We start from the raw sequence: 12,569 nt of genomic DNA on the forward strand, positions 1-12,569 counted from the left end.
AATAAAATATTTTATTTTTTTCTCTTTTTTTTCTCAGAAATATTGCGTTTACATTTGTGTATTTACATTTTTCTGGTAAATCCCTAAAAAAAATAATTTTAGCAGTAGTACTTTCATTACAATAAATTAGTAGTATATTTCTGTCACAATTTCTTCAAGTTAAACCAAACTTTTATTTTGACGCTGTATCTGTTTGTGTATGATATGACGATAGTTTTTCTCAACAGAAATGGTAAAGTGTTCATGAAGCGACTCTCATTGCAGATCTAGAGACTGTTTATGTGTTTATGTACTTGTATATTTAGGCGGCAGAGGCTGAAAACACAGCAAGCGTCAAGAGTGCTTCGGTATGTTTGTAGTAAATTAAACTACTGCCTGCGTTTTCTGCATCGATGGACGGATATAAGACAGACAGACAGACAGATAGACATTTGGAACACATAAAAACTGAAACTAAAATCATTGGATATAATTATTCACTCTGACAAAAAAAAAAAAAGAAACAATCCTAACAAAACGAATCCCGAAATTTGCTGCGGCTGCAATTGGGAGGGGTGGCGCACATTTATTCTGAAGCCCAGGTGTAAACGAGTGATAACACTGATTTATCGGAGCGGTCTCTGAATAACAGCGGGGCTGAAATTGCAGGATACAAAAGGTACAATTGTGTCATTCTGTTGTTGTGGATAGAAACCGCACAGAGGAGAAGGCTCGTAAACCTGGAACTGCAGAGGATGGGGTTGCCATGGGAACCTACCATGGAGATGGGGGTTGTGGAAGGAGGCGGGGCCGTGGCGGAGGGGGCGAGATGGCTGCTCCTGCTGTTCTGGGTCGACTTGGCATTCTGCACAGGAAACGCATCAGCAGTCTGGAAGGACAAGGACCGAGATACTGAGTTGCAAACTACAAAATAAAGTCTGGACTTCACATATACGCAAAGCACACTGGTCAGTGAGTAACTGCATGTCCCAGAGGAAATATTGTAGTACCTGTACAACATTTTCGTATTTGGAAAATGGCCCAAAAATTATTGGATACTGCAGGCAGGCACAGTGTGCAATGTGAGTGACATTCCATTAAAACAGGCCAGACGGCAAGACTAGTGACTTGGCTGTCTCAGTTCGTGAGAGAGAGAGAGAGAGAGAGAGAGAGACAGAGAGAGAGGGAGAGAGACAGACAACGCTTCTCTGACAGCGGCCAAAGAGCATTCAAATCCTGCATCCTCAATTATATGCTAATGTGTCATTTGCTGTATGTTACATTATTCTGGGCTGATGGAATTTTTCAGTCGCAAAAGACGTGCCTGGAAACTCAATGAGAGCGAGGGTGACAGTAATGGATGGAAACAGGCAGTGCCACATTTGGTAAGAACGAAGAGGCGCTGTAATTTATTAGTGTGGGAGGCAAAGGGAAGAAACAATTGGAAAAATTGGTGTCTGGTCAATGAGACACGAATGTCTCGGTTCCGTGTCTCGGCTTGATTTCATCAGTGGTCCTTCTCCAATTAGATTAACTCCATCCGGAGCTCAACACTTCGAATGTCATTGGGCCACTTTAAATGACCAGAAACCTGCTGATCAATGCCAGGAGTTGGACAGGACGGGTATGATCGTGTATATATAAATATAAACCAGTAGTACCAGTAATACCAGTAGACAGTCTATATTTTTCACAGCCATCAGTGGAATTCAGAGACAAAAAAGTGACTACTGGTAAATCCTTAAAAATAATGTTTCAAAAATTATTTTAACAGTAGTAGTAATATCATTATATTAAATTAATATATTTCTGTCACAATTTCTTCAAGTTAAACCAAACTTTTATTTTGACGCATTTCTGTGGAGTTTCAGTTTGTGTATGATATGATGATAGTTTTTCTCAAAAAAAGGTAACATGCACATGAAGTGACTCTCAATGCAGTTCTAGAGATAGTTTATGTGTTTATGTAGTCCTATATTTATGCAGCAGAGGCTGAAAACACCGTGAGCATCAAGAGTGCTTCGGTATGTTTATAGTAAACAAAACTACTGTCTGCGTTTTCTGCATCGATGGACTGACATAACACAGACAGACAGAGACAGAGACAGACAGACAGATGTTACAAAATTTAGATGTGCAAAGACACTTTTTAGCCATCAATCTGCTTGAGAATATCGACAAATTAGTAGAAAACAGCAATTCAAGTTTTAATTGGTTTGGTGAATGCCACTGCAGAGATCTATTCCAGTAACTAAACCCAGAGCAGGACTATCAGAGTGTGAAAGTGTGAAGTTAACATTGATTTCTGAGGCTCTCACCTGCAATAGACCCCTCATCTCATTTTTAAGCCGCCCCAGATCCTGCAGCATCTCATTAGCTCTTTGCATAGCCGAGCTGGAAGGCGCCATACATGTACGTTCTGCCTGGTTCTCCTGTTCGTTCGGTGGCTTTATGGAAGCTGGTTCTTCTAATTGTATACTTCTAGTTGACGTCTGGCTTTTCCTGAAACAATAAAGACAGCAAAAGATCAAAATTTTCATATATCAGGTATATATACATAAAGCCAAATTCAGTATCATTTGGGATGAAAATCAAATGTATGTTAATTATTTATATAATTGTTCTTATTCAATAATAAATAAACACATTTATTTCACATGTGTTTCATGAATGAGGCATATTGCTCTGTGGTGTTATTAAAAAAGCTATTTTGAGTGCAAGCAGAAACACGCAGTTTCGTGCGTGCCTCTTTTAATGCAAATGAGCTGCTGTTCCCCGCCCTCTTTTCTAGAATAGGGCTGTGCCTATACAACTCGTACCACAGATACTTCGGTTTGGTTTAGATTAGTATGTCTATCGTGCTGAAATTTAAACTTAGTACTAAACTAAGAGTTCTCTTTCATGTCTTATTGCGCTTAAACTGTCAAATACACAGTTTATGTTAAAAACACACAAGTGTCGGTTATGTCTCTGAAGGTAAACAGCTGGGAAAGAAAAGACATGTATATACACTGGGGACCCAAAAATAGTACCTAAACATGAAAAAAGTCAGATTTATCAATGCAACTATTTTTTTTTTCAATCCATGTTTCATTTTACTTGTTTCAAAAGTCGCCTATGTTCAAGCTGATATTACAATAAAATTATATAAAATTGGCTGAGAACTAAATTTTGTGTTTTAGAGCAGTCACAATTCCTCGTTTCAATTCGAGTGCTCGCTTTAAAAAAAATCCAAAATACCAGAAGTGGCGATTTCCGTGGACAAGAATCCACACAAACTGTTATCATTTACATGTGTAAAGCGTCTCAAACTCCATCTCTCATTGTTGTGAGTTTGGGTTTACTAAAACGTTCATTTGGGAACACAGTGTGTGCCATTTCAGCAGATTTGTAAGGTAAATTATTTATAAACGAACACAAACATGGGAGAATACATCAATACCTTTCACAATATGCTAACTGTTAATCGTGATTTCAAAATAAAAGCTGAACATTTGATACAATTTGATGTCCACATATTTAAGAAATTACAGTAGCTGTAGCATTTTGGTCATAAAGAAATGGCCAAATATTAAAGATTAAGTGGACATTTGAATTAAATGTTGTTTAGTCAATATTAAACAAGGGTTAGATCAAGCAGTAAAGTGTCGTCAGGCCGCTGGCGTCCTCTGCAGGCATTTGTTATAATGCGTAAAAGTTCTATGTTTATAATACATCATGTATTATAACAGTTTTGTTAAATAAAACCATATGATTACTTGCTTTAGATACTTTATCTGAACTAATTATTGCTTTATTGCTATTATATATGTATTCTAAGGGCTAAATATAATTATAATTATCCGATTACTCAACTGTCAGAATAATCGACAGATTACTCGATTGCCAAAATAATCGTTAGTGACAGCCCTAGTGTGTTTACACAAAAAGTTTAAACACATTTGGAATATTCACTAAATATTTAAAAATTCTGAAATATCAAAATGTGGGAAATGACACAAGGTACAATATGTACATCAGGCTATGGTAATTATCTCAAAAAATCCACATTAGTCAACCTATCGCTTTAGTATTGAGTGTACTTAAGCTACATCGCGCATTACCGTATGGAGTTCAGCTAAAGGATGCTGAGGTCGTCTACCAGTGATGTTCACCTTATTCATCCGAGGAGGATGAGCACGCACCCTGAAACGCTGCTGGAGGACGACGGTTAATCTGCCCTCTGTGCGCACTCCCTGCTGTCTGAACAGCTCAGTGTTCACACCACATTTCACAAGAGCAGTATCAGGCGCAAAACCCAACTCAGCTCAGATTGAAGCTGAAATATGTATTTATACTGGCATGTCAGTGTGCTGTAATGAAGGGGCCTGAGGGTCCTCAGCTGAAGGGGTTTATCGGGTTCCAGCCAAGGGCTTTTAGTCTGGACTGTTTTCATAGGCTTGGGTTGCCAGCTCATCTAACGTTACTGTGAAGGCCGTTTCTCCAACACTGCAGTGCTTGTCTAATGTTGCGGCAATTAATCACCCTGAGACGGGCTCAGTTTGCCAAGATCATGCGAACCAATTTAAAACGATACAAAAGACACTTTTTAGGCAGATCGCACCTACTTTCCTTGACATGCTGGGAGCAAAAGAGGTTATTTAAACAGGATGTTAAAATCTGTTCACTTAATGAGCTGCTGCAGGTTTGCAAATCTTATAAGGCTGCTCAAATCATATTTCACCTTAGAATGAAAGGAAAATACATAAAACTAACTTTTGCACAAACAAAATATGGCTGTATTTATGACCATCAAGATTTTTGGGATTGTGACATTATTTTTAAGACATACTCTCACAAATTTTCCTTACAACAACAGTGAATGCCAAAAATGTTGTGTAACATGACACAATTCTAGCCAATAAGAAGGTATTTAATATGAGGAGCAGAATTTTGCTCTGAATAATGATTATAATAATATAGCTTTTTAGATATTTTTTTATTATTTGTTTATATTTAGGTTTTATTTGAAATATAAATAAAACATTTAGTTATTTATTTTAGATTTTTCCCAATGAGAATTCAGGGGGAATATATGCTTAAATTGTAGAAAGAAATAATGCCACAATGCAGAAGTCTTAATTGTCCTAAAATATAATTTGTTAAATTTTTTCACCTGGACATGTCCTTGACAATTCATGAGATTCAGCCCATGAAATTTCTCTCATCTTGAGAGGCAGGACCAGTGTTGGCCTGAGAGCTAAATGTCGTCCTGTGGGTTAATATGGGTTTCGTGTTTCTCTGATTGCTTTTTCCCACAGGTTGGCTCTTACCTCCCTGGCCAGGCTTTTTTAAAAGAACCATGTTCTTTTTAAAGCCACAGAGAGAAAGCAAAGCTGTCATGTGAGAATGTACAGCGAGGAAAATAAAGTGCTGAGCTTGATTACTTTATTTAGAGAGCAAAGCTGGTGGCACAACAAAAAAGGGGAGAAGGAAATTCAAACAAGGAAGAGACAGGAAACACAAAGCGTGAAAAACAAAAACGGACGAGAAGGAAACTGGAATAAGGAAGAAAATGAAATGAGATACAGAGAGACAAAGAGATAGAGAGGGAGGGACAGAAACTGCTCCCCGAGCTGCATTCAAAACAAAGGTCAGAGCCGAAAGACAGACAGCGTCCCGTCTCAAGAGCCAGGCACATGGTGCGCAGAGTGTCATCCAACGCCTGTCTTCTCATCCGACATTTGTGAGACTCTGTGGCACGAAAAGGGTTAACAAACATCTCTCATCAACACTCCGACGTGCACAGAAACGTATCTATTTACTCCACTTCACACACAGAGAGTCATTCATTCTGCCTGCGCACAAAGAACAGAAGGCAGAAGTATCTCGGGCAATTATGCATCGCAGGCACTGAGAGTGTTAGAGGAAACTGTGCAGGATACTTTCAGTCTTGCCCTGCACAATATAAACAGGAATATGCGATGCAATCAAACAGAATAATTTCCTTTATTCATAGATTTAAAAATAATATGAATGTTGCTTGTTTTGGAGAGTGATCCAAACATAATGCAAAATTTACACTGCAAACATGGCACAGAATTGCTTCTGAAGTGGCATTTAGGTGTATTTGCACAGACTATTTAATGCTGCTCAGAGGTGGCATGAATGCATTTACACAGCAATTACAATTGTATACTGTACATTGGTTTTTAGGGAGCACTATATCTTTAAACAGAATGCCTAACTCAAATGTGTAAACATGTACTGAATGAGGAACCAGAGTCACATCTAGTGACTAGAGTATTACAGGCACTTGTGAACCAAGCAACAACCCATAATAGCCTAGCAACCACATAGAAATGCAATGGAAAATATCCATGACACCTAGAATTTGTAGCGGCGAATAGGGCCCTATGATTTCCCCGATGTGGAAAATGCAGATGGAATCGTGGAATCCAGTCATAGAAATGGAATTAACTGTTTAACGCAGAATGTCATGGAATTTGCCTAATTTTGGATGAATAAATCAAAAGTAGGTCAGTACACTTCAAAATGCAATATGGACTAGTGTCTGTGAACATTAAGCTGCATCATGCATGTTTTGCGCATCTCTGTGTAAATGAATGGCGCAAATATGCGGTTTTGTTTACTACACACATACTGAAGCATGCATGGCGCTCACTGTGTTTTCAACATCTGATGACTCAATATATGAGTATGTGAGTACATGAACAAAAATTCTAATTCAAGGACTTTTCAAACACTGCTTTTTTATTTTTTCAGGGACTTCAATCAGAGATCTCACTTATTAAACAATATCTTCTATTTCAAATTCTAAAAAATGAGAAATAGATAAATAAAAATATACTCTTAAAATATAATATAAAATATACACTTTTAATACAGTAAAACCATGGTTAATTTTCTTATGGGATTTGTATGTCTATCCTTTATTTCTTTTTTCTTTGTTTTGTTTTTATAACTGTACTGCCTTAATAGTTTGACGTTTTCTACTGTTTAAGAAAAAAAATCAGAAAAAAAAAATTCACCAAATTGCTCCTGATCTGAAACAAATAAATTGCGAACCCACAACGTATCATTTTATTTTTATTCATTCAATCTGCGAAATGGTTGACGAACCTGTTCAGATCTAAATTAAATGATTTGCGATTTGAAGTCCAGATCTAAAACAAATGATCTACTATACAGAATCCGATTGGAGGGCTTCAAAATTATTTTGCGTTGCAATGGTTTAACTGATTCGTAGTTGCGGAAAGCATAGTTTCACCCACCACTATGTGCTTTTTAAAATCGCTACAAGCGATGTAGAATTCAAAGTGAAACACTAATTTGATAGATATATTGTCTTTTAATAATTTAAGCACTTTTAAAGTACCTCTTCAGGAATATTGCTATTTTTAAAGGTTTTCCAGGCCTTAAATTTCAAAAAGTCAAATTTAAGTATGAACCCTGTCTTAGAATCACTTCATGAGCATTTTACTGCTACTTTTGACCCGTCAAAAAATTAAAAAAACAAGTTCAGTTTAACTTGAAGAAATTGTGACAGAAATATATTACTCAATGTAATTATAGTACTACTACTACTAATAAATGCATTTATTAAAACATAATTTTTTAACAAATATTTACCAGAAAAATTATTTAACAGAATGTATTTACCAGAAAAATGTAAATACACAACACATTGTTTCTGAAAGAAAAAAGAAAAATAATAAAATAATAATAATAAATTAATTTTTAAAAACTAATTAATTAGAGACGCTTTTGATTATAAACATTTAATGAAAATGGAATCCAGAAAATTAATGGTACACAGAAAAAAAAAAAAGATTTCGAGGGGAAAAAAAAGAAATTCATATGTAAAACGTACTTCAATATTTCAAACAGATTTCAAATGTAATTTTTGTTAAACGTTTAATAAATTGCTGTTAAACTGTGTAATTTTAAAATTCCATGATTTCAATTAATTAGACATGCTAAAAACATTAAACCATTAAAACAGTCTAGAAAATCAAAACAGAAAAAACGGAATTCAGAAAAATGGAAACTTGTCAAAAAAAAAAAAAATTATAATAATTTGTTTTTATTTTTTGTCCCCCCATATTGCCCATAAGCAGAAAAGGACAATAAGTCAAAATGCTCAAAACGCTTAACATAAAAGCAAATTTAAAATAATTTAACATTAAATTTTATTTTAATTACAAAAACATTAATTACAAAATTTAAGAAATGAATATAAACAAAAAAAAAAAATTGGGAGAAAAAAATATGTAAAAGAATATAAGCAGAACAAAATAATACAGAACAGATGCAGATTAGTGGAGAAAAGTGCAGCATGGCTAGACAAACCAGATGTGAAACAACCAAACCAGGTCAGCCTATAGCAATCTATGAATTGTACAACCCAATAAAACTTGATTTCAGCTATGGATAAGAACATCTTGCTCATCTTGAATTACTGACAGGCGATGTTTCCAAACATCACAGGTCTCATAAATTGGCCTTAAGTGACGGATATGATACAGACGAAACATCCGAAATCTCTCAAGGTTAACCGTCTGATGTTGGAATGCCTGTGTTAACCCGAGACACTGTTGTGTTTGATCCATTGCTTGGCAACAGACGCACAACAGGCAGATGCATTAGACATCCGTCTCATCAGAGCAGCCTTTCTGTCCCCAGGTTTCATTTGCTGACAGGAAGCCAGGGAAGGAAACAGGTGCTTTTTTTTGCCTTTTAGGGGCTTTGCAATAAATAAACATGAAGGCGAGAGCACTGCTGCATGGGGCGGCAGTTGTCCTGATGTATTCCACACAGCACGCTTCCCTCAATCAGCCTTAAGATGCCACAAAAGGAGCTAATCCATTTGAAGAGGGAGATGTCGGGCTTTTTGATCTCGCTCAAATTGATTAGGGTGTAGATACGGAAAGGCAAGGAAGGAGAACGCCCTGCTAGAGGTCACGCGATGCTAATGTCTCCTTCGACGGAGAGAGAAGATATTTCAGAGCGTGGCGTTTAATGAGCACTCGTGTTTGTGTGTACGTTGATAGGAATCGTTCTAAAAATGAGCACGGATGTCCCTTTGATGCGCTGCCAGACGGAATATGGATTTTTTTTCCCTCTGTCACAGTCATTTGGAGGGTTGTTTGCGTGCCAATATGAAAACATAATCAATAGGTGACACCTGTCAGATCGTCGGGCGTAATAGTTAGACATTCCGAGTATTTCCCAACTTGAATATCGACTTTCTGTCAGCTGCAAGAGAAAAAGAGTGTTTTATCACTGTGTGCCACATTTTCGGTTTATCATCTAGATCTAGACATCACCTGAGGTTTAACTCGACGAGATGCCAAACCTCAAGCTTGGAGAATCACTCTTTCTGAGGACTACAGAAAGAACGATTCATTATCCAAAAGCTGCAAAGCTGCGCACCAAAAATAGAACAAAGAGGGAAAAAGAAGATGTTTTCCTCCGTGTCGAGCTTCATTTGTCTGTCACAGCAGATCTGGAGCAGGAACGAAAGGGGAGAAACCTCTTTCTGAATAGGTGAAAGGAGATGGGAAAGCGGAGGGTGGAGGAAGGGCGAGATTTCCCACTGTTCTCACCTCAATTCCTCAGGAAAAGCAACAGTGGGCTGCAGTAATGTGGTGGGAGGAAGCCACAAGAGCTTCAAACGTGTGAGCTGGTGAAGAGATATTATTCGTGAGAGGAAGAGTGAAATGTCAGGGGCAGGTGGGTTATTCACTGCGGCGTGGTGCACCTCACGCAGAGCGAGGGAGACCGGGGTAACAAAAAACCAGTGGGGTTTCTGACTGCTGACTATATTTATAAAGGTGACTGCATACTGTTTCAATGACAGACATGATCGGTATTTAACAAAATGGACAACTAAACACAACTTTAGCAAAATAAACAAAAATATATAACCAGAATCATATAATCTAGAAAAGGAAGACAATATCCAAGACTACACATATTGACAAAGCACTACACATACTGCAAAAATAGTATAAGTAGTATGCATCCAAATGCATATAGTTTAGAAGAGGAAGACTATATCCAAGACTATCTACATGCACGGGACTATGCAGACTGCAAAAATAGTAGTATAGTCTTCCTCTTCTAAACTATATAGGTGTGGAATGCACACTACCATACTATTCATACTTTTTGCAGTATGTACTATATACTGTGTACTGCATAGAATATTTGTATGAATGTCAAAAGATTGTAATATTGTAATGTACTCAAATGGACCACTATTTCCAATGTGATAAATGAACTGAAGCAATTTCAACTCATATCAACCTAAATTTTGATTTATCATTTGACTGTTTAAAGACATTTTTAAACACACATCCAGACTCACGTGGAATAAATGTCATGTGACAAAAACAATGCATAATATTGCTTTAAACACTGTTTTATATACTTTATACACTGCATACTACACAATCGGTATGCATCAAAACTAAGCTTGTGTATTTTATGTCATAGAAACAAACACACAAGACAAACTACAGATGTTTCTTGATTTAGAACGGAGCCACTGCTTCCTACAAAACTCCACACAAGCATTCTAGCAACAGCGTACGACTATTTTTCTGTGCTGTACATTAGGCAACAAGACCCATCATCCATCATGCCAACCAGCGTCTGCACAGCTGCTGGGTAAACCCCCGCTCATCTAAATGTCATCTCGCACACACAGACCCGAGCATCGCCGCCTCTCTCCGCCAGACCAGCCGCAACAGATGTGGCCTCGGCCCTCGCTATATAAATCCGGCCACCTGATGCCCGAGGCTGCACCGTGCAGCTCTGGCAGCACAGCATGGGTGAGCGCCGATCGTCCGTACCCATTTATCATGATTTGTACAGGGTGCCCTGCTTCCCTTAGCACTCTTCATCATATCCGCTTTTCAGATGATTATGTTTTCAGAAGTGTAAATGTGCTCCAAATAGAAATGCTGCAGGAGAATCCTATCAGATAATTACAGATGCATCTTTATTAGGACTGTCAATCAATTCAAATTTGTGTTGTGGGAAAACCGCAATAGATAATTCTAGGTGGGCATGGTCTGTCATTTTTATCACATTTTTTTTTCTATATGATTAACTGCAAAAAAAAAAAATCTTAACCTGACAGCCCTAATCTTTATAAAACGGGAATAATTTGCTATAAAATGGTTTTGTCTATAGTGGGGAAAAGTGAGAGTTAAAGACCTGAATTGTGTCCAGCTCACTTTCAGTGTCCACAGAGCAGGAGGATATGAAATTGGATATTCCGAATGGATATTTATTGCGTCTCCTCCAGAGATAGTGTAAGAAATCTTGGGAGAAACCTAGAAATGTAATTTAAAAGCAATTTTACAGGACAGAACACAGTTGGGCCTGAAGGAGAGAAACAGAGAGGAGGACACTGCTGAATCCAACACCAGAATGATGAAACTCTCCTCTGAATTACTCCTCTTACAATCCCTCAAGGTTTCTGTCACACTGCGCGCACATAACTCACGTTTTTCATGTTCTTCCAGAACAGACATTTTAACTCGGGTCCAAAACCAAACTTGTGCTGTTGTATAAAGACCAAGGCCAAAAACCTAGGCAGAAGCACACGGATGTTCCAAAGAAAAAGGAATTACGAAACATGGTCCATCCAAAATATAATCAATACTACTGTTGAAAAGGTTGGGGTCAGTCAGCTTTTATGTTTTTGAAAGTCTCTTATGCTCACCAAGGCTGGATTTATTTGATATGAAACACAGTAAAACCGTAATACTGTAAAATATTATTTCAAATTAAAATAACTTAGTTTAATACATTTTAAAATGTCATTTATTCCTGTGACACAAATCAGAATTTTTAGCGTCTTCAAGGTCACATGATCCTTCAGAAATCATTCTAATGTGCTCATCTGCTGCTCAAGTAACATTTATTATCAATGCTGGATTTTTTGCTGTTGTGGAAACAGACCATTTTTGATTAATAGAATGTTCAAAAGAACATTTGAAATAGAATTTAAAAAAAAATCTAAAAATCTTTACTAACACTTTTGATTAATTAATAATGTAATTTTTAAACATTTAAATAATAATGTTTTTAAATAAAAGTAGGGGTGGGCAATATACTGGGAGAAATTTGTCAATCGGTAGAGATTTTAGACTAACGTCTCTATTGCGGTTACAGCTCTTGTATGACGTTGCTGTGGTACGTGGTCACAAAAACGTAAGCATTTTTAAGCTTTGTGGTTTAATAATTTAAGACGCTAAAACGCAATCAGCAGCGAAAGAGAAATGCATGTGCAACAGTATATTGGATCAGGGGAGCTCTTAAAGTGACAGCAGTCTAATATTTCTGTCTGTCTGTTATTCATGTTAATCAAACAATCTCTCACTGCTTCTAAATCACTGGTAACATTAATAAGAAGAAATATATATTTAATTTACACAGTGAAGAATATGCAGTGATACATTTGATCACTTTACACCATGTATGTAGCATTTCTTATTTACAGTTCAAGGCAAAAGTTTACATACACCTTTCCAACGATGACTGTATGCTTTTGAGATCTATCTTTTCAAACAGAG

The 12,569-nt window shown here is 37.0% G+C and overlaps 1 protein-coding gene across 1 annotated transcript in view; it reads right to left on the reverse strand.

Moving 5' to 3' along the window:
* kiaa0586 (KIAA0586 ortholog) overlaps positions 1 to 12,569 on the reverse strand; it is a 115,125-nt gene that overhangs the window by 57,282 nt on the left and 45,274 nt on the right. Inside the window, exons 10-11 of the mRNA XM_073827552.1 lie at positions 2,298 to 2,481; positions 758 to 868 (exon numbers count right to left, since the gene is read on the reverse strand). Coding sequence (XP_073683653.1) covers positions 758 to 868; positions 2,298 to 2,481 — 295 coding nt within the window. The remainder of the gene's footprint in view (positions 1 to 757; positions 869 to 2,297; positions 2,482 to 12,569) is intronic.

Source organism: Garra rufa, chromosome 21 (genome assembly GCF_049309525.1).
Source record: "Garra rufa chromosome 21, GarRuf1.0, whole genome shotgun sequence".
NCBI classification, from domain to species: domain Eukaryota; kingdom Metazoa; phylum Chordata; class Actinopteri; order Cypriniformes; family Cyprinidae; genus Garra; species Garra rufa.